Here is a 21,430-nt window from a genome sequence, read left to right as displayed (position 1 = left end):
CAATGTCTTTCCCTCTAAACACAGATCTAAGATCAGATTTCTGTAACACTATACTTGAATGTCAACAAGAAAAACTGATCCTGAATCAGCAGTCAGGAAATAAAGTTTATTTAAGTTTATTTACGCATTATTGATGTACAGAGGGCAAAATTACTGTACAAATACAATAAACACTGAACAAATAGCAATGCTGGCCTCAATCAGCTCCCTACTAGCCACACCCACAGCAATCAATATATAACCCAAAACAGCCCCAGCATTACTGAAAGGTCAATTTGAGGAATATGGGGAAATAGAAGGCCACAGAAACTGGTAAGGCAGTACAGCTAAAGGTATGGCCAAACTACATGATTTTCCAGGCTGATTTGGCAACCATTTGAGATCAAATTCTTGGTCATCCAAGCAGGCGCGTAGCCAATATTGGGCCTGGGTGGCAGTGGCCCGCCCAGTTTGTTCACTTGTCCGCCCAGACAGGCTTAATGTTTTGTTTTGTTTTGTTTTGTTTTTACAATCGAATAATGATTGAGTGGGCTGTATTTTTGCGTGTGCAGTTTGTGTTTGGGGTAATACATGGAACATACGTAGGCTATGTGGTTCTGGTCTTTCCTGTCTGAGCTGTTTCCCTCTTAAACACTGAAAGCCCAAAGCTGGGGTCTGTCTGTGCCCTAAACCAGTATCTACTACGGCTAAACAGAGTTCATTGCTGCGTTTTTTTAAAAAGCCAAGAGTAGAGGAGGAAGATGCCGCACCGCCGTTAGCAAGTGAATCTACACAGCCCCACTCTTCAGACTCCTGTTATGACAATTCAGACAAGGCTAATGCTAGCACAGCCACTGCCACTGGGTGTGACCAGCCGGTAGCCTCCTCTCCCGAGCAGCATGACAGTCTTGGTTGTGCACCCATCGATTTATCTGAAATTGATGAACCACCTTCACAGCCAAATTTGCAGTTGTTTCCTTGACTGGCTTACAGAGCCAGTCAAAGCTCGGGCCGGGGAAATGTAATAAATCAAATTAACCGCAACGCCATGAGCTACTCGTTTATTGAGAGAAATCGGGACCACCTAAAAGTGGTTTTGGACATTGTGCTGTTTTGTGCAAAACAGGATATACCTTTGCATGGCCACACAGAGACAACAGATGCTCTTAACAAAAGGAACTTCGTAGAACTTTTCATCTTCATGTGCAAACACGAAGATGAAAAGTCGTCTTGAGCAGCTACCCACAAATGGAACACTGATGAGCCCAGACATACAAAATGATCTCCTGGAGTCAGCAGCCTTCTTGCTATTGCGCAAGATCAAAGCTGAGATCAGAGAAACACCGGGCACCTACTATGCCCTTATGGCAGACGAATACAAAGGTGACTCAAAGCGTGAACTAGTGGCTGTCTGTCTAAGGTATGTGCATGCTGGGACAATAAAAGAATGGGCAATTAGATTTGTGGAAATGAGTAACATGAATGCAAGAGGTATTTCGGAGAAGATACTACAGGTGATAGAACCGCTGCCGCTTGACCCATCACTGTGCGTCAGCTTCAGTTTTGACTGGGCGTCTGTCATGTCTGGGAGCAAGGTAGGTGTGCATGGGCACTGCAAAAAGTCAAAATCTTACCAAGATTATTTGTCTTATTTCAAGTAAAAATGTCTTATTTCTAGTCAAAATATCTCATTACACTTAAAATATGATCAGCTCAGAAATAACTTGTCTTTAGACAATTTTCACTTGTTTCAAGTGAAAATCTACTTGAAACAAGTGAAAATTAGCTTGAAACAAGAAACAAATTTTGCCAATGGAACAAGCAAATTTTTACTTGTGACACAAGTGAACAAGTAAAAATTTGCTTGTTCCATTGGCAACGCCACTATCCAAGGCAGCTAAAGGTGGTTGCACTGCACATTGTAGCTTTGATGTTATATGTGTAGTTATAACTAAGTTGAGTAACCTTTCCACAAAGTTTAGTGCAAATCCATCCACAACATTTTAAGATATTCTGCCTCCAAACAAACCTACAAACAAAAAGATGAAATAGGACAAAAACATTACCCCCAGAGGTAATTATCTAGTGAGCGCCCAGAGGTTAATCTGATAGAGTGCATATCATATATTGCCACAGCGGTCTGGGTTTGATTCCCGCTCGGGCACTTAGCTGAATGTCATCCCCCCTCTCTCCCCTGTCTTTCCAAACTTTCTCTACTATCAGTCCAACCATTTCAGGTGACTACCTCTTGAAGCTCATGGAGAGAATGCCAAGAGTGTGCAAAGCAGTAATCAGAGCAAAGGGTAGCTATTTTGAAGAAACTAGAATATAAACATGTTTTCAGTTATTTCACCTTTTTTTGTTAAGTACATAACTCCACATGTGTTCATTCATAGTTTTGATTCCTTCAGTTAGAATCTACAATGTAAATAGTCATGAAAATAAAGAAAACGCATTGAATGAGAAGGTGTGTCCAAACTTTGGCCTTTACTGTATGCTTTTTAATTGAATTGGGCCTTTTACATACTTTAGCTATTGTTGCTGATATGATTTTATTATTTGCCAAATTGCACAGTCAGTATGTATGTAACTAGCATTAAGCTAGTTTTAACTGTGAATTCATGTCCCTACTGAAAAAAAAAATTAAAATGCCTGTCCCTAATTCAGATCCTGACTCATGCCTCATGTTCTGTTTCTCTCTTTATCTCTCTAAATCCTTTGAACCTGTAAAAGGTCATGTTCAAAGCTAACTGAACTTCTGAAGCCCGCCTCAAAAACACATACAGAGTTTCATCTACTCTGGACCCACTGAAAGGTACCAATTACACACAAACAACATAAAAACACATAAATATTACACATTAATACATATGCACTCTCACATGTGCAAACACATACACCCCTATGCCCACGCACCACCTGTACCTCCAAACTCCCCCTCTCTCTATCCACCTACACACACTGTACACTCGACTGAAGGCTGAATTATGCTTCAGCGTTAGAAGAGCGTACGGGGTTGTGCGAAGAAGCACGCATTTCCTACGCAGCGCGTGTCCAACATACCTCTGCGAACACACTGAGCAATTCTCCGCCCCACCAACGTCGCTACTCTTCTGTAATGGCGAGAGGACGAGTCGTATAGTGCGGGGTACTTGCGCACCTCCTCGGCAGGCGTTCTTCCACGAGATCCAGCATTCTCCAAAGTTTTCAAAACACAACCGACGAGTCGAGACACACAGTTTTTTTAAAAATGGCGCTGCCGGCCGGCACAACAACAGGATGTGATGCCGGTTGCAACGAAATGCCGGAAATGATGTACTTCGGCGGACCAATCACAGCTCTTGTGGGGCTGCGGAGGGTCCGCGTAGTTACAATTTTTGGGAGGCGCGCGGCAAGGCTCTGCGGCGGTCGCACAACCCCCGTAAGCTTCGCCGTAAGCATAATTCAGCCTTAAGTATTTTCACACACACACACACACACACACAAATTGCCTACTGCAGTACTATTTTGCAATTTGCAATTTGCAAACGCTGCAACCATCTACACACACATATCCATGCATGCATGCATTCACTCACACTCACACACACACACACACACAGCCTTCTAGGTTTTGAAGACCAACCGTCCAACTACCAGAGTCAGCTATAGAGCTGCTGGCCGCAGCTAAAGTAGTTCTTAAAGTAGTTCTTTAACATGTTAGTCTGTGCTTGTCTGTGCTACATTCTGTTATTAAAATGTAATCTGGCCCATTCAGAAATGGTAGCTATGATGCAGTTTGAGTGATTATGTATTTATTGTAGAATTGATCAATAATACACTAGTGATCTGTGGGACTTTCTTAAAGGTACATTTCAAACAAAAATTTAAGTATTAACATTATCTACTAACCCCCATCCCACTTGAAACACCAGTGAAGCTTTTATTATTATCAAAAAACGAGTGGGTTGGGGTTGAACATCCAGCTGGGTCACAAAAATGAATAAAATGAAGGGAAGTCACTTGCCTGACTGACACGGACTGACAGTATTAAAGCCATTGACCAACATGGATGAAGTGGTGAACATTTGATTGCTAACATCTTATCTTCAAACGCCAAGTCAAACATACAGGAAAAATTCTGGTGCAGTGTTGAGCTTTATGGGTTCAGGCTATTTTGACTTAGGCATTCCTTGTTTTTAATTGATGACCTGACATGAGTTGACAATGGTCCTACTATATATAATATGTAATTAGAAAAACAGAAAGACAAAACTAACAATATTAATCCCTCCCCCTCCTTCTTACAGAACCTTGAGACCTCCTTGAGACCGCTAGTAAACATGGTGGTTTTGTCCCTGTCCTTGAATCAAAAGGGGAATAAAGGCACAGCATGTTTTTGGTCTGTGTTTATGTGTATGTGCCAGGATCAAGATGCTGTTTTTATTAAGTGCTCCAATCTAGAGGTCTGTACAGGGCTATCCTTAATCCCACAGCCACCTGCTCTTACAAAATTCACACAATAACTGGTCTTCATTGTGCCATGCCACAGTTTGTGGGCGGGGCATGGCATAATCAGTCCTGCTCCAGCCTGCAGAATCCCATTCCATAGACCAGTGGTTTTAAAAGTGGGATCTGGGGACTCCCAGGGGACCTTGAAGGTCCTCCAGGATGTCCTCAGCAATCCAACAAGTATTTAAAAACAAGAAATCTGATCCAGCATCACTGATCTGACTTTTACATAGATATAATTTTAATAATTATAAATGTAGTTTTCTTGTAATTTTGAAGTATTTTTTGCTGATGTTTTTGGTAGGTTTTTGCAAATTTTCTGGCCATTATCTTGTAAATTTTCACTTTATTTCTTGCCAATTTATTCATCCCCTTTTCCCCATGTTTTGAAAGAAGTCGTGAACTTGCCGGAGAAAAATAAAAAATGTGAAAACAGCAAATTTGCATAAAATTACTGGAACATCAAAGAGTATGAGATGAAATTTCTTGTGTTTAAATGCCTGTGAAAAAAATATTCACAGCTTACTGAAAGTCAACTTAGGGGTCCAGAAAATGAAAAAGTTTTACAACCCCAGCCATAGTCTACATTCATAACAGCTGAAGAGTGTGTAGAACATGCTGAGACACATTGACTGCACTGGATCCAAACAGTCCCAATTTAAAGCTCTTAGATAGCAGGTTTTTCGTCAGATTCCAGTGAATTTAAGTTTATACTACTACTGCTGCCAGTCCTCATAATAATAATAATAATAATAATAATAATAATAATAATAATTGTACTACTTATTATTTTTTATTTATTTTATGGAAATCACTTTGGAACTTTTTTTAAGGATTGTTTTGGGGCATTTTGCTTTATTAGACAAACACGGTGGAGTGAGACAGAAGAGACAGGATAGAGAGAGGGAATGACCTGCAGCAAAGGGCTGGGGCCAGATTTGAACCCAGGCCGCTGTGGCTAAGTTAGCCTCAGTAGTATGTGATACACACTCCACAGGGTGTGCCACCCAGGTGCCCCCACCAGAAAACACTATACAAATAAAGTTATAAGTTGAATGTGTATATCCTGGATGAGTTTAGGGAGTTTGCTCCATTTTACTTTTTGCCAAAACACACAAGTAGTGTCTGTGTGTGTGTCTGTGTGTGTGTGTGTGTGTGTGTGTGTGTGTGTGTGTTGGGGGAATAACTGAAAATCTCTACAAATGCAGTGGATGCATGATGATCACAATTACAGGCCAACAACAGAATGAGTTGTCCACAGAACCAAGGACCTCCAATATGACTGATTGTGAGATGATTCTGAGAAGGGAATGTAATGTGAAAGCCCTCTTTGGGTCTACATTGGACCTCTTCCCTCTCCCAGTCTGTCCCTGCAAACACTGACAATTCTCTATAATAGAGGTGGACTGAGGGTGTAACCCTCCATGCATTGTGAGAAGCTTCCTTGTCTTGATATCATTGTGCACGATTGTTCTCGTGCTCATTCCTGGCATAAAGCTTGATGTGATCTATGTAGAGGAGGTGGCTGATGGTTGCTCCACTTCAGAACTGGTATCTGAAGCCACTCTTCATGATGATCTGGCTGTGGGGGTTTAGGCCTATACAGAATAGCAGGGGGGACAGGACATCTCCTTGGTATAAGCTGCACTTTATGCTAACTTGTGCAGTTGGCTTTGAGTTGGCATCTAGAGTTGTTCTCCACATTCCCATCAAATTCTTGATGAAGGCTCTTAGGGTCCTGTTGATGTTGTACAGCTTCAAGCATTCCAGTATCCATGTGTGTGGCATGGAGTTGTAGGCTTTCTTGTAGTCGATTCAGGCAGTGCACAGGTTGGTGTTCCTGGCCTTGCAGTCCTGAGTGACTGCTCTGTCAACCAGTAGCTGGTGTTTGGCCGCTCTGGTGTTAGTGCTAATTCCCTTCTGGGCCCTGCTCATGCAGTGAGCCATGTCCCTAGTCATCTAAGCCACCTGTCATGATGCGTGACAGGAGCTTCCATTTTGTTGAGAGGCAGGCTATAGGCCAGTAATTGGATGGGATTGTTCCCTTCCCTTCATGATCAGGACCATCCGACCTTGGGTCAGCCGCTCTGAATGGGTCATATATGTTCTGAGAACCTCCAAATTTAGAAATTTACCCATCTTCTCCATCATATTTGTACAATACCTCACAACTCAAGCAGGTAACGTAATCTGTAATGTTATCAGATGGGAAAACCTTTCCAAATCTCTCTCACACCTTCTGTTTTTTTGTCTCTCTTTGCATGCAACCTTAGCATTGCTCTTCTCTGATTACGTCTGCCATACTGTCAATGACAGTCTCTTATTTCTGACTGAGAAATGGGTTTTGGCAGTGTGAACAAAAGGTATGTGTACCTGACTGGAGTGAGATTTTGATGTCATGGTCTTAATCACCGACACGCATATAATCAATCATGTAAGCTAATTAGGTGCACTGTTCAGATGTGCACTGTGTCGCAGTATGCTCCATTTATTTCGTGTTTTGTTGGAGGTTAAACATGATCCAAATGTCATCTAACTCATCAAATCTGTTAGAAAATGTTTCTGTGTAAGTGTGGGAGGAGTGTCCTGAAGACTATGCTCATGACTTTGTGGATTTTGTGGATTATTGTCAGCCATGTCAGTCGGTGCAACCTCCATCAATACACCTGAGTGACAACATGGACACGTAAAACACGGAGTCATGGCTCACACGCACATACACAGGGTATATGCAGGAATATTGAAGTTAATTTTAATACCTTTTTAAGACTTTTTCAAGACCCTTTCAATATTTTTTAAAACCTCACAGCACAACAACGGAGTACTTTTTACCACGGATCTTTTGTAGCACAGAGGATATAGGCTATGTTGCTCAAACACTCGGTATGTAGTGTTAGTGTATGTTTATGAGTTGTAGAACATAATAAATTATCTTGAAGGAGTAGATGCTAAATTATTATTTGTTTTAAAAATGTAAATTAATTATCAAACGGACCTAACAATTCATCTACCATGAGCAGGTGTATGCCTGTGTGAATGAGCAGTAGTATGCATGTGATAACATAGATTGAAAAATAAGCCAAAGTGATACCGCTTCTCTGAATAGACAAGCTAAGCCAGTGTGCTGCTGTTAGCCAGTGAAAATAGAGCGGAGTGGCAACTTTGATACACAATCTATGTCAGTGCGCTGCTGCAGCTGGAAAGTTTCTTTGCCTTTTGGACTCGTGCCGGCGCAGGTGTTGTAATGTTTTTCTTGGTGGTGCAGGTGCAGGTGTTGTATTTTTTTTTTTTTTTTTTTTTTTTTGGTGGTGCAGGTGCAGGTGAAACGACTGAAGGGGTTGTGCCACCCAGATTTGCTTCCCTCCATGTAATTTTCCCCAGACATACATTCATATTTCACACAAAAACAGCATTTAATTCAAATTGTCAAATTCCGCATTAAAAATAGATTCCTTTTTATTTGGCTAATTCCGCGATTCCGTCTGCGATTCAGCCCTAGTTAAGTTGAACGCATGGATTCATGTAACATTTCAGTGCGTTCATAATATGCACTGGGAGTGCCAGAGCGTACCTTGTGCTTCTGAATTTCCACCCGCCTGCTTGCTCTGGTGCTCTCAGAGACAATTTACAAATGCACCCACAATAGCCTAGTTTTTTATATACCTGTTCATCTTTGTTTGTTTTTTTTTTTTGTTTTTTTTATAAAAATGTATAAATTCACACACTTTTACGATGTTTTTGGGACTCAAACTCTTGGACAGCTAATTCAGAAAAAAATACTTTCAAAATTTAAGACTTTATAAAGTCGTGATAAGACTTTAATACTTTTTAAGGGTCTTAATTTTCCCAAAATTGATTTATCACCTTTTAATACTTTTCAAGACCCCGCGGATACCCTGATTCAGATTAGAGACTCTGTTGGAGATGCAACTCCAGCTGACTTGGGAGACATCAAGCTACTCCTACTGTTTGATGTGGGATAATACTCCTCAGGAGCTGAACAGAACTGAAAAAAGGAGAGAAATGAGTAGGGAAAGTGGGCAGTCGAAATCAGCTACTCCGGAGATGTAGAAGACCACCCTTTCCATCTATCATTCTTACAAACCTGCTCTCATTGGGTAAAAAAGTGGACGCAATACTGTTATGAATTTTGTGAGGCATCTTTGTCATGCTTCACGGAAAGCTGGTTACAACCTACAATGCCTTACTTTCTTTGAAATCCCCTGATTCACCCTTGTGTGGGTAGACAGGGATGCAGACTCAAGGAAAACCAGAGGAGGTGGTATTTGCATGTACATAAACAACCTACAGTACTGACTGTGCTCAGTAAAACGCAAGGTCTGTGATCCCAATGAAGAAATCTTTGCTGATGTTAAACCTTTTAACTTGCCTGGAGAATTGGGATGTATTTTAATGTTTGTAGTGTATGCGCCCCCAGTGGTAGTGTCACAGGTGGCCATAAAAAAAAAAAAAAAAAAAAAAGTCAGCCTGAGGAAAGCAAAATCAGCACACAGACAACACTTGGAAGATGTCTTTAAAGCCAAAAAAACCCCAAAAGGTGTGGGATACCATGAAATCTAGGAAAGGAATGTCATCTCCAACTAAACCTACTGTGACAAATAATGAATTTTGTTTTTCCCTATTATTTAAACACTTCATTTACTAGGTTTGAATTACCAGCTAGTTCTGTTAAATGCTGGTCTCTGCGGTCATCATATTTGCCGTTTATATTCCACCCGAGGCGGACACAGACACCGCTCTCACCACATTACATGACACCATCAACAAACACTACGCCAAACACCCAGATGCAGCCCTCATCGTGTCCGGTGACTTCAACAAGGCGAACCTCAAAAAAGGTTATGCCCAACTTTTTCCAGCACGTCACATGTCCCACAAGGGGTGACAACTTTCTGGATCACTGTTACACCCCATTCAAGAACAGATACAAAGCCATATCCCTGCCGGCTTTTGGTAAGGCTGACCACGACACCATTTTCCTCTTACCAAAATATAAACAAAGGCTAAGACAGGAACCCCCGGTATCGCAAGAGGTCAGAAGCTTGTCCACCCAATCAAGGCCACAATACAGGACGCACTGAGTGACATAGACTGGGACATGCTTCGGGCGAGCTCGGATGACATCAATGAGTTTACAGAAGTGGCTACGTGCTTTATATCCAAGCTGTTAGATGATACTATTCCTATGGTGACTGTGAAGGTTTTTCCTAATCAGAAACCGTGGGTGGATAAGTCTATCCGCGAGGCTCTGAAAGCACGTACCGCTGCCTATAACGAGGGGCTCATCACCGCAGATATGTCACCGTACAAAGCGGCAGCTCAGACAAGCGGTGAAAACGGCTAAGAGGCGATACAGGGATAAGGTGGAGGAACAACTGTGCAACCGCGACAGCAGATGCATGTGCATCTGCGGACGATTACGGATTATAGAGGATGAGTGAACAAACAGTGTCACTTTAAAGCTCTTAGATAGCAGGTTTTTCGTCAGATTCCAGTGAATTTAAGTTTATAATACTACTGCTGCCAGTCCTCATAATAACTGTAAGTGAACACCTCGGCTTTTGTGGACTCCTCACTGGTGGAAGAGCTAAACACCTTTTTTGTTCGCTTTGAGGCTGGCAGCGCTAGCATAATCAAAGCAAGCGACCTGATAGGTGAGGAGAACCGCCCTGTGCTAACCAGCTAGCTCCGGTGTTCACATCCATCTTTAATCTGTCCCTGGCCCACTCTGTCATCCCCACTTGCCTGAAAAAGTCCACCATCAGCTCTGTGCCCAAAAAGACCAACCCAGCCGGTCTAAATGATTACCGCCCTGTAACACTGACCTCTGTGGTGATGAAGTGCTTTGAAAGACTCATCAAAGATTTCATCTGTTCATCACTGCCGGACTCCCTGAACCCCCTTCAGTTTGCCTATCACCCCAATAGGAGTACTGACGATGCCATCACTCATGTCCTCCACTCCACCCTCTCCCACCTGGACACCAGTAAGGGGAATTATGTGCATCTGCTGTTTATTGATTAGCTCAGCATTCAACACCATAGTTCCCCATAGACTGGTCACCAAGCTCAGGGACCTGGGGCTGAGTTCCTCACTCTGCTCCTGGGTTCAGAGCTTCCTGACTGGCAGACCACAGGTGGTGAAGGTTGGAACCCACACCTCCCGCTCCCTACCCTCAACACTGGTGCCCCCCAAGGCTGCGTACTGAGCCCTCTGCTATACTCCCTTTACACCCATGACTGCACAGCGACACACCAATCCAACATCATTGTGAAATTTGCGGATGACACAGTGGTGGTAGGCCTGACCTCCAACAACAATGACACGGCTTATCTGGAGGAGGTGGAGCTGCTGTCTTCATGATGTAAGGACAACAACTTGGACCTGATTGTCACCAAGACCAAAGAGATGGTGGTCGACTTCAGGAGAGAGAAGCAGAGGATCCACTATGTACTGCTCAGGATCTACGGGACGCCGGTGGAGAGAGTGAGCAGCTCAGGTACCGCGGGGTTCACATCTCTGAGGACCTGACTTGCACCATGCACACCACCACCCTGGTGAAGAAGGCAAGGCAGCGGTTGTACCACCTCAGGCGGCTAGGGAAATTTAAGATCTTTTCCACGCTGCTGAAAACCTTCTACGCCACCACAGTGGGGTCTGTGCTTTCTGGGAGCATCACTGCCTGATACAGCAACTGCAGCTCCCAGGACAGGAAGGTCCTGCACAAGGTGAGCCGATGTGCTGAACGCATCACCCGCACAGCACTGCCCTGCCTCCAGGACATCTACCCCTGGCGGTGCAGGTCTAGGGCAAGTCGGATTATTAAAGACACTCACAATCCAAACCACAAACTGTTCGAGTGGCTGCCCTCAGTCAAGTGGCTTCGCTCCATCAAAGCCAGGACTGAGAGGCTGAGAAGGAGCTTCTTCCCCCAGGCCACAAGGCTCTTGAACACTTAATTAACAAAACACTTTATAACAGATTGCATCATCACATATCACCTACCTGCGGCATCAGACAGCACAGCACATTATTACCCCCTGCTGTCTGACGCTCACAGCCCCCACACAGTGCTGGAGTTGTTGCCATTGCATTTCACTGCTGTTGTACTTGTACATTCAATGCATGTGACAAATAAAAATCTTGAATCTTGAATCTTGCTCCAAAATACTGGGGTGTCCAAGTAGCTCACCGGATAAGAGTGTATACCATGTGTTAAGGCTGAGCCCTGATCGCAGTGGCCTGGGTTCCAATCCAACCTCAGGCCGTTTGTTGTGAGTCATACCCTCTCTCTCCCCTGCCTTTCCTGTCTCTCTCTACTGTAACTGTCAAATAAAGCAGAAATGCCAAAAAAAAAAAAAAAAAAAAAACTTTACAAAATGTTCCAAAATACTTATAACCATCTATTACCTCAGACAGAATTGTCCTCACTGTCGTAGATGTCAAGGAAACATTTCAGTGCATTAACACGAAGAAAGCTGCTGGACCAGGGACCTCATTTAAACCGTTTTGTACACACAAAATGGGGCCTGAAAGAAGTGTACACCACTTCCCATGCAAAAATTGGGATCTATAAAAACAAACTTGACAGGAGAATGCGTGCCTGTATGGAAACTCTGAGCCATGCATACAAACATTTTGGAAGCAGTGGAAATTGGTGATGCAGATGGTGAGGTGGTGAACTGAAGCCAGATTGTTGAAATTAGATAGATAGATAGATAGATAGATAGATACTTTATTCATCCCGAAGGGAATTCCCATGCTGAAAAGGCTGCCACTCGCGTCGGCGCCGGAAGTCTAATTAATTAATTAATTAATTAATTAATTAATTAATTAATTAATTAATTAATTAAATGTGTGGGAGGGAGTATTATAGGTATAAGGATTCCTCTCACACATTATGTTCACTTCATATTACAGGTTACACAATACGCAAAGATTCACTTTAACATAAACACTCAAACCAACAGTGTTATTTGTGTTCGTAAGACATAACTATTCCATAAGCACATTTCAGTTGTAAAAGTTTTAAGCCAGCTAAAATCAATTTCTGCTCAATATTTCAATAGTGTTGTTTCACCATCACATTCCCTATCCCTGCAGAGCAGAGAAGATTGGACTGTATGGTAATTAACCGATGAAATTTACATCCTCAGTTGTAAATACCCAAGATTACATGAAAAAGCATTAAAGAATTGCAGAACAAAGCTTCAGTAATTTCCTATACTGTTATTCTATTACTGGGCATATATCACCAACAATTTTAGTTTTTATACAGTTTTTGTTTGTAAAATCGCTGCATTGAACATGACTGCTGTCAGACGCACAGAGCTCACTGGAAACTTCTCCAGTCACCTCACCCAGCACATTTTCACCACCTGCACACATGGATTTTGCAAATTAAAAAAGTCTGGAAATAGAGCCAGTGACAGTTCTTGTACATTCATTACACTTCATATCCTCATTATTAGTCTGTCACTGGTGCTACACTGCTACATACACTATATTGCCAAAAGTATTCGCTCGGCTGCCTTCACAGACATATGAACATGAGTGACATCCCATTCTTAAACCATAGGATTTAATATGATGTGGGCCCATCCTTTGCAGCTATAACAACTTCAACTCTTCTAGGAAGGCTTTCCACAAGGTTTAGGAGTGTGTTTATGGGAATTTTTGACCATTCTTCCGGAAGTGCATTTGTGAGGTCAAACACTGATGTTGGACAAGAAGGCCTGGCTCTCAGTCTCCGCTCTAATTCATCCCAAAGGTGTTCTATCGGGTTCAGGTCAGGACTCTGTGCAGGCCAGTCAAGTTCTTCCACACCAAACTCGCTCATCCATGTCTTTATGGACCTTGCTTTGTGCACTGGTGCGCAGTCGTGTTGGAACAGGAAGGGCCATCTCCAAACTGTTCCCACAAAGTTGGGAGCATGAAATTGTCCAAAATGTCTTTGTATGCTGAGGCATTAAGAGTTCCTTTCACTGGAACTAAGGGGCCGAGCCCAATGTCTGAAAAACAAGCCCACACCATAATCCCCCCTCCACCAAACTTTACACTTGGCACAATGCAGTCAGACAAGTACCGTTCTCTTGGCAACCTCCAAACCCAGACTCGTCCATCAGATTGCCAGACGGAGAAGCGTGACTCGTCACTGCAGAGAACACGTGTGCTCTAGAGTCCAGTGGCGGTGTGCTTTACACCGCTGCATCCGATGCTTTGCATTGTGCTTGGTTATGTAAGGCTTGGATGCAGCTGCTCGGCCATGGAAACCCATTCCATGAAGCTCTCTACGCACTGCTCTTGAGCTAATCTGAAGATCACATGAAGTTTGGAGGTCTGTAGCTATTGACTCTGCAGAAAGTTGGCGTCCTCTGCGCACTATGCGTCTCAGCATCCGCTGACCCCGCTCTGTGATTTTATGTGGCCTACCACTCCGTGGCTGAGTTGCTGTCGTTCCCAATCACTTCTACTTTGTTATAGTACCACTAACAGTTGATTGTGGAATATTTAGTAGCGAGGAAGTTTCACAACTGGACTTACTGCACAGGTGGCATCCTATTACATTACTATTACAGCACCATGCTGGAATTCACTGAGCTCCTGAGAGCGACCCATTCTTTCACAAATGTTTGTAGAAGTAGTCTGCATGCCTAGGTGCTTGATTTTATACACCTGTGGCCATGGAAGTGATTGGAACACCTGAATTCAATGATTTGGATAGATGAGCGAATACTTTTGGCAATATAGTGTATACTGTGGCCATGCCCAATGAAATTTAACTTGTTGGCATCTTCTTCTTCTTTTTTTTTCCAACGTCAGACCACTTTATTTAGGTAGATAGGTGTCAGAATTTATCACAATACAATCAGACATTCTTAAGAATAACAGTAAGACAGGGCCTTAAACTTGGGAAATAAGCATTGTTGTGTGAGGATACAGCTGATCACTGTGCCATTGAAGGAGTTTTGATGGAATACTGCATGTTTGGCAGGAAGAATAACACACCGGCACCAAAAGGTGGTTTAAAGGCAGAATGACTAGGATTTTCCTAAAACAAAAACAAAAACAAACAAACAAACAAAAAAAACAAAACAAAACAATGTATAGCCTCATACAAAAATAATTCATCTCAATCATCACTTCTGAGCCACTAGAAGTGTGTGCTTGTGTGTGTATCTGCATAGAACCTGATCACTGCCTGGATTTTCTTATGTTGCTCAGCTTGGGACTCTTCTAGGTGCAGTTTTCATTTTCTTTAAATTTGCGATAAGTGCAGCAGTAAGAACACAAGTTAATATATGCTAATGGGTTTATTTTCTGACTGGTAGTGTGTTTACCTTTTTCTTGATGTTAAGATTATGCTCTAATTGATCAACTAGCTACACAATATAGACCTTTAAATGCCATCGTAGTGTGCAGACGCCATTTTGTTTTCCTTAGTAGACAGTTTCATTAAAAAGGAAAAAAAAAAAAACAAGCCATATAAGTTTGTTGTTTGTTTCTGTGTAGCTTATTGGTCCTTAAAATTTACAACCCTTTTTTGTAGTTTAACGTATTATGATATTTTTATGAACTGCATAAAGCTTGTGTAGGGTCTGAAGGTCACCACTAGGGGACTCCACAAGGCTTGTTTTGATATGGCAGGTCAGTAAGCAGTTAAACCACTTTCCAATGCCTTCCATTTGAATCTTTTCAAAGTTGTTGTACACATTCATGATCCCTTGTGGAAGAACCCTCCTGATTTTGGTGACCTCATGACCTTTTCTCCAACAAAAATCAGCTTGTTTCAGGGATTTACCTTCATGTTCAGTGAAGTTATATCCCCATATTCACATGAACACTGTAGATGGAAATAGCTGGAATGCTGGAAAGGTCATCATTCAGCCAGAAAAAAAGGTGTTTTTCCAGCATTGCATTAGTGTTGGTCATTCTATTTGAATTAATCTTGGTGCTGATGGTATGGAGACACTACATAGTTTACTGACATAACAGAGTACAATTACAGCAGGATGCTCATCCAGTTCAAAAACCTAAGACATCAGATAAACAACAGACTATACACATGGACTGCAGCAGTACAAAGACATTATGCTCTTGACAGTAATCATGGGAGGATCTGAGGTGTACTCTGATGTGTTAATAGCAGTTTATGGTGCCAAACAAGCAGATATAACCTTTTCCTACCATATAAATGCTAAAACATGAAAATCAGAGTTTAATATAATCTCATTAACTATATAACTGACCCATATTCAACCTCCTACATATTTATATCATGCTGTGTTCATAATAGAAGTCTATATCCTACCATGTTGTTACAATTGGCCTTATAGTTCAATGTTTCTTGCATTATCCAATGTATTACATAGTTCAGGACAGCTTGGCTTTTAAGCAGAGGATAGACACAGCAGGAGCCAGATGTACTTTCTTTATCTTGTTATTTAGGTCTGTTGCATTAGATGCACGCCCAGTCAACATTCACACACATAGCATCACACATTCTAGAGACAAGGCATGGACAGTGGTTGGCCTGTTCATGTCCGGGTAACTGGCCAATTATTCTCGGTTGCATCTATGTACAAGAACATAAATGTGTATCATTTCCTGATATCGGGGCTCTTTCTGACTGAGATCCTGCGAGAGCTCTGTCACACACATCTGTCACACACATCTCACACCAGCGCTGCCTTGCTTTATATGTGACCATAATAAATATTGCATCAGAAAATTGAAGACTGACTCCGGTCTGTTCCTGGGCTTTCAACAAAAGAATCGGGTGCTAACAATGTAACATTGCTAGCAGCAATGACAAAGGTTTATAACAGCTGTCAAGTGCCCAGATAATAATAATTCAAGTTATAGTCCAAGTATAACATATTGGTTATTGATCAAAATATCTATCCAATGGTGTCCCATGGTGGTTGATATTTAGACCATAAGAATAATTTTTTGGGGGAAAACACAACTCATGTCTTCATATGTGCTGACAGGTGAAAAACTGTTCAGGTAGGAAAAAACACTCCACCAGTGAACTGAAATATGTACACCTCTACACCAATATTAAATTTGTAATACATCATAAAAACTGTAAGATGATTTCCGAAAAGGTCCACAACATTTGTCCAAAACGCCTATGTGCATTGTACTCAGATGGCGATTTTCTTCACTCTGATTTCCAATCTAAGTGCAAAGGAACAGCCACAATTTTGACACAAATGACCACCTATCAACATCCAACATTTAAATCTGAAACAATGTCAATTTAGGAAAAAACATTCTTTCAACATGGATACAACACTGGAGGCTTAATAGTTTAAAAATGTTGACAAAATAGGCCTACTGATGAATGAACATTGAATGAACATTTCCTTGAGTACATGTAATATGTAAAATTCTGTCTTCCTAATTATTATAACTCATATTATTTTGAATGGCGAATCATGTAACATAGCGTGAACAGCAAGGTTAACCTATAGTCATGTTTAAATGTAAGACGTTGTGATTTCAACACTGATTCAGTTTGAAAAATCAAATCAAAATCAACAGACATCCAAAATGAGCCGTGATGTTGATTCAAAGCTTTAAAGGCTGAGATGTCAGCTGCATAATCAGAGAACGTGTGTTAAAAGGCTGAAGTGAAGCAGATGCAGCAGGCTTCAAACTGCCAGTCCGCACCGCACTGCGCCCCGCAGCCTCCCAACACACAACAGTGGCGGAGGCGGCTTTGCCATTATGGCATAAAGACTCACAGAAACACTGGCTGCAACACACCGCTCGCTGGCTTTCTCTCCATCTGTTAGTACATAGTCACACCTCAGCGTCCGCCCTACAGTTTTCCTAGCGCTTCGGTGATAAAAAGCGCATAGAAATAATATATCCATCTGTGGGCATGATGCGGTCTCACTGACTAATAAATAGCTGGTAGAGCTGTCATCCTGAATGCGGTAAACCCTGCCCACACCACGAACACACACCTAGAGCCAGACAGCGGCATCAAGACACACGCACAGTGTCAGCCTTTCCGACGTTATTTAGCTTTTAAAAATCACTTACAGTCCGAAGGAACTGGATTTCATCCTCGCCTTCTCCCCCTTCAGCAGCCATGGTCTCCCGCGGACAGTCAGAATGTGTGTGAATGCGTGCTACCACAGTAATACTGTGTGCGCGTCTGTGAGGGGGAGAGATGGCATAAGCCACCACATGGTGTTCGCCTCTCATTGGATGGCGCGCACACCGAGGGAGGAGCAGCACAGGTAGGTGTGTGTGTGTGTGTGTGTGTGTGTGTGTGTGTGTTTGTTAGTTTACTCTCCCAAGTCTTTTCCGGACGCCCAAGTTGACTTTCCTTTCAATGAGCTGAGGACCTCCATTTCAGGTGATTTTACCCTGTAGGGCCCTGCATAGCAAGCGATATTTTGGTTTGTGCGAGGTATGAAATGTTTGACTACGAGAGGCATCTGAATGTTTTCCCTGTGCCTAAAACATTTTTAATAATTACACAGTTTGCTAATTTTAACGGTTTCCTCTTTTTTTTTTTTTTTTTTTTTTTTTTTTTGGGGGGGGGTGTAATTTTCGATTAATTTTCGTTTTTTTTAAGCATTTTTGTAACTCCCCCTCCTTTTGAAATGAATCAAGTGAATTTGCTCAGGTTTCACAAGATTTCACAATTGTTAGTGAATTAAAGTACAGTGAAAGAACTTCTCATTTTTCTAAGCCCCCCCTGGAAGCCCCTGGAGGACCCCTGGGGGTCCCCAGATCCTACTTTGAAAACCACTAGTCTAGCCTTAATATAAGCTGTAAGTAACACTGTTTGGAAAGTAGGTATTCAGCAGAATGTCAATTGATATATATGTGTGTGTGTGTGTATATATATATATATATATATACATATATATACATATATATGTGTGTGTGTGTGTGTGTGTTAAATATTAACAAGAGTTCGTTAGAAAATCAATAAGCTATTAATTACATTTCAGCAACTGACTTTTCAAAGAACTAACATACCAGTTCCTAGGCCTTTCTTCTTCGCAAGGGTGCGCTGATATGGATCCCACCAGAATCCTTGGCAGGCTACCCCACCAGTGTTGGAATTGGTCATATAATGTGTTGGCCTGTTGCCCCCAACAAACATGACATAAGCCCTCACACATCCTTAACCCTGTGGGCATGTCCAAGAAAGATGTCCTTCAACAATACCCATAACATGAACTCTGGTGGGTTTCATAATAATGCAGCAGGGGTCCAACAATAATGTCAACTAGCCCTAGATGGTGATTAAAATTCAGCTAACACATACAACTGAATGTCAGTATGTTGCTGAAATATAATTTACAGCTTACTGATATTCCACTTAACTCTTGTTTCTGTTTAACTTGTATATTAATTATCATTCTGTGAAATATCTATAAGGAACTGTCCAAAGCCCAAAGAGTGACTAATACATGTAAGTCATAGTGTGTTTTTAAAGCAGATCAGACAGAAAGGCGTACAGTACCTCATTTATTCATTTAACAAATTATTCATTTAACTTCTTTTTTTTTTTTTTTTTTACAAACTCATAAATGTAAACAGTAGGTGTTTTTTTTAACTGCACAATCATTTGTCATGAAAAAATCGAAATCAAATATAGTAAGACCTATTAAGAAACTAGGCTATGTGTCCACTTTCTGTCTATCAAAGTGTCATACAAACTGAGATCAAACACTGTAACTAAAGGTTAAGGGCTTCTAAGACTTGCAGTCTTGCAGAAAACAACTGTCCCATACTGCATGGTGAAAATGTCAAAAACTACAGATTTCATTGTGAAACAGAATAGGTTTAATCTCAATTTGTAAAAAGCTATTTTTTCAAAATCAAATGTTTCATGACCCTTACAGTCAATCCAAATACAATCCAAATATTAGTAACTGGGGTGTAGTAGAGGGAAATGTCCTCTTAACTAACTTTACCAACCTTTTTAATTTTAATGTTAGAAATGACCCCCTCATTTAGCTGACATACACTATATTAGGGTCTAAATTCTTAGAATGCCACAGCAAACTGATGCAGGGTTAGGAGTAAAAGCTTTTAAGAATAAAATTGAAAAACGGATTGCATTTACTTTTAATTAACATTTGTTCATATAGGTTTGCCCTGCGATGATCACCAGCTTGATGTCATAGTTTAGCCTAATTTATATTTACCACTTAATCACTGGTGATAATATATGGCATATGACTGGATGTCAGTGGGAAACTAACCAGCTTTACGTCAATGTGTGAAAAATTAGCAGTTGTTTGGTAATAAAATATTAATGTAAGGTTGTCTATAAATTCCATAAATTGTAATGTGGAGCGGCTGAAAGAAAGTAGAAACAGTGGTACTACTAAACACCGTACAAAACAATGATTGAAAAATTACATCTACATGCTTGTCAAAAATTATGTACATCATAAACAGAAGATCAGCAAGTATCAACCGGCCAACTTCCATCACAAATTATAAGATAACACACAAAACAACTTGAAGTTAAATCAGCAAATCCAGATGAAATAACAATGGAAAAAAGGTTGAATTAATCAAATGTTACATGTGGCTTTGAATGTAAAAATGATATTAAAACCACTCTATAGAATGATACTACTACTACTTCAACCAATAATAATAATAATAATAATAATTATAGTAGCTGAATGCACAGATCCAATTATCTTCCTCATACAGATGCTCAAATTATTCTAAAACAATAAATCACAGCAGGGAGAGGTTTAGTGTTTTGAAACTGCCACAGCCAAAAGAACAAACAAACATATCCAGTGGTTATTTTGTTGGTGTAGTATAATTTCTTTTCTTTTCTGGATAATGGATTCTACCAACAGCAGTGAAGATCTCAAAGCTGGAACCTTGGATTTTATTCAGTGTAGTCATCTAGTTAACGTGTTCAATATCAGAGAGACAATGAAATGTGATTCTGATCTGAAGCCATCTGTCTTGTCACTTTTGTTGGGAAAATGTGTGTGCTGTATAGAACCTGAGGATAGGTGAGGAGAGTAAAAGCCTAATTTGCATAGCTTACAGCCCAAAACTGAAGTTGAATCACTCATGTCAAGCTCACTGGATTTAATACACTAACCCAGAGTGAGCCATTCTGAAATGCACAACCTGTTGTGTGAGGTGTACATTTCAAGACCAAAATCCACAAAATCCACTTCAGTGACAGGGGCCAAGGTGGGTTTAAATGCAAATATAATGTTTCTGAAGCACAGGTGTTATCATTTACTCCCTGTTTAGATAACCATATTCAGTACACTACTGTGGTACAAATGTCAGTTATAAATCTGATTTCATGTTGTTATGCAGAAATGCAGCCCTGGAGTGATCCCTCTTTTTCCAGATCACTAATGGTGTTGTCAGACTGCTTTCTATGCATCAGTATTATATCCCAGTATGGGACCCAGCCATTTCTCCACCTCCGTCACACTCATCTCCTTCCTCCTTGCATAGTCCTCTACCTAAAAACAAGAAGTGCACAGAAGTGAAAAAAGTCCTCTGTTAGACATTCTCTACTATTGAAATGTTTGTCATCTTAAAACTTCAAAGGCAAAATCCAATTTCAACATTTGTGATGTTCATTCCAGGACTTACTGAGAGTGTTCTAAGTTACTTTTACACAATCAATGTGCCTTGTCAATTTCAACTCTAATTCACTTAGATTCTCCATACTTAAGAGAAGGGGTGTAAAACGGGGTTGCCATGGCGGCGCGCATAGACGCAGTGGCTTACAGCTCTCCACTCTTGGTGCCGTTTTATATGTTTTTGTATGTGTGAACGGTTGTGTTTTTAGCTGGAAACACCACCATATGTTGGGCAATGTATGCGTACAGTCGTCAGGACCTTTTGAGCTTGGGATTACGCTGCGGAATACAAATTTCACCGGACTTTCATCGCTACCAGGACA

The 21,430-nt window shown here is 41.2% G+C and overlaps 2 protein-coding genes across 2 annotated transcripts in view; both read right to left on the bottom strand.

The window, feature by feature from the left end:
• Nucleotides 1–17,630, bottom strand: part of ryr2a (ryanodine receptor 2a (cardiac)) — a 666,625-nt gene extending 648,995 nt beyond the window's left edge. Inside the window, exon 1 of the mRNA XM_030078094.1 lies at nucleotides 17,548–17,630. Within this exon, the coding sequence (XP_029933954.1) occupies nucleotides 17,548–17,598 (51 nt within the window). The 5' untranslated portion in view covers nucleotides 17,599–17,630. The remainder of the gene's footprint in view (nucleotides 1–17,547) is intronic.
• Nucleotides 17,631–19,000: 1,370 nt separating this feature from the next.
• The window catches only part of mtr (5-methyltetrahydrofolate-homocysteine methyltransferase), a 106,493-nt gene continuing 104,063 nt past the window's right edge, over nucleotides 19,001–21,430 (bottom strand). The window contains exon 34 of the mRNA XM_030077580.1: nucleotides 19,001–20,984. Coding sequence (XP_029933440.1) covers nucleotides 20,895–20,984 — 90 coding nt within the window. The 3' untranslated portion in view covers nucleotides 19,001–20,894. The remainder of the gene's footprint in view (nucleotides 20,985–21,430) is intronic.

This window comes from Myripristis murdjan, chromosome 19, assembly GCF_902150065.1.
Source record: "Myripristis murdjan chromosome 19, fMyrMur1.1, whole genome shotgun sequence".
Lineage (NCBI taxonomy): Eukaryota > Metazoa > Chordata > Actinopteri > Holocentriformes > Holocentridae > Myripristis > Myripristis murdjan.
Note: the sequence above shows the minus strand (reverse complement) of the source record. Positions and strands in the feature narration are given on the sequence as shown.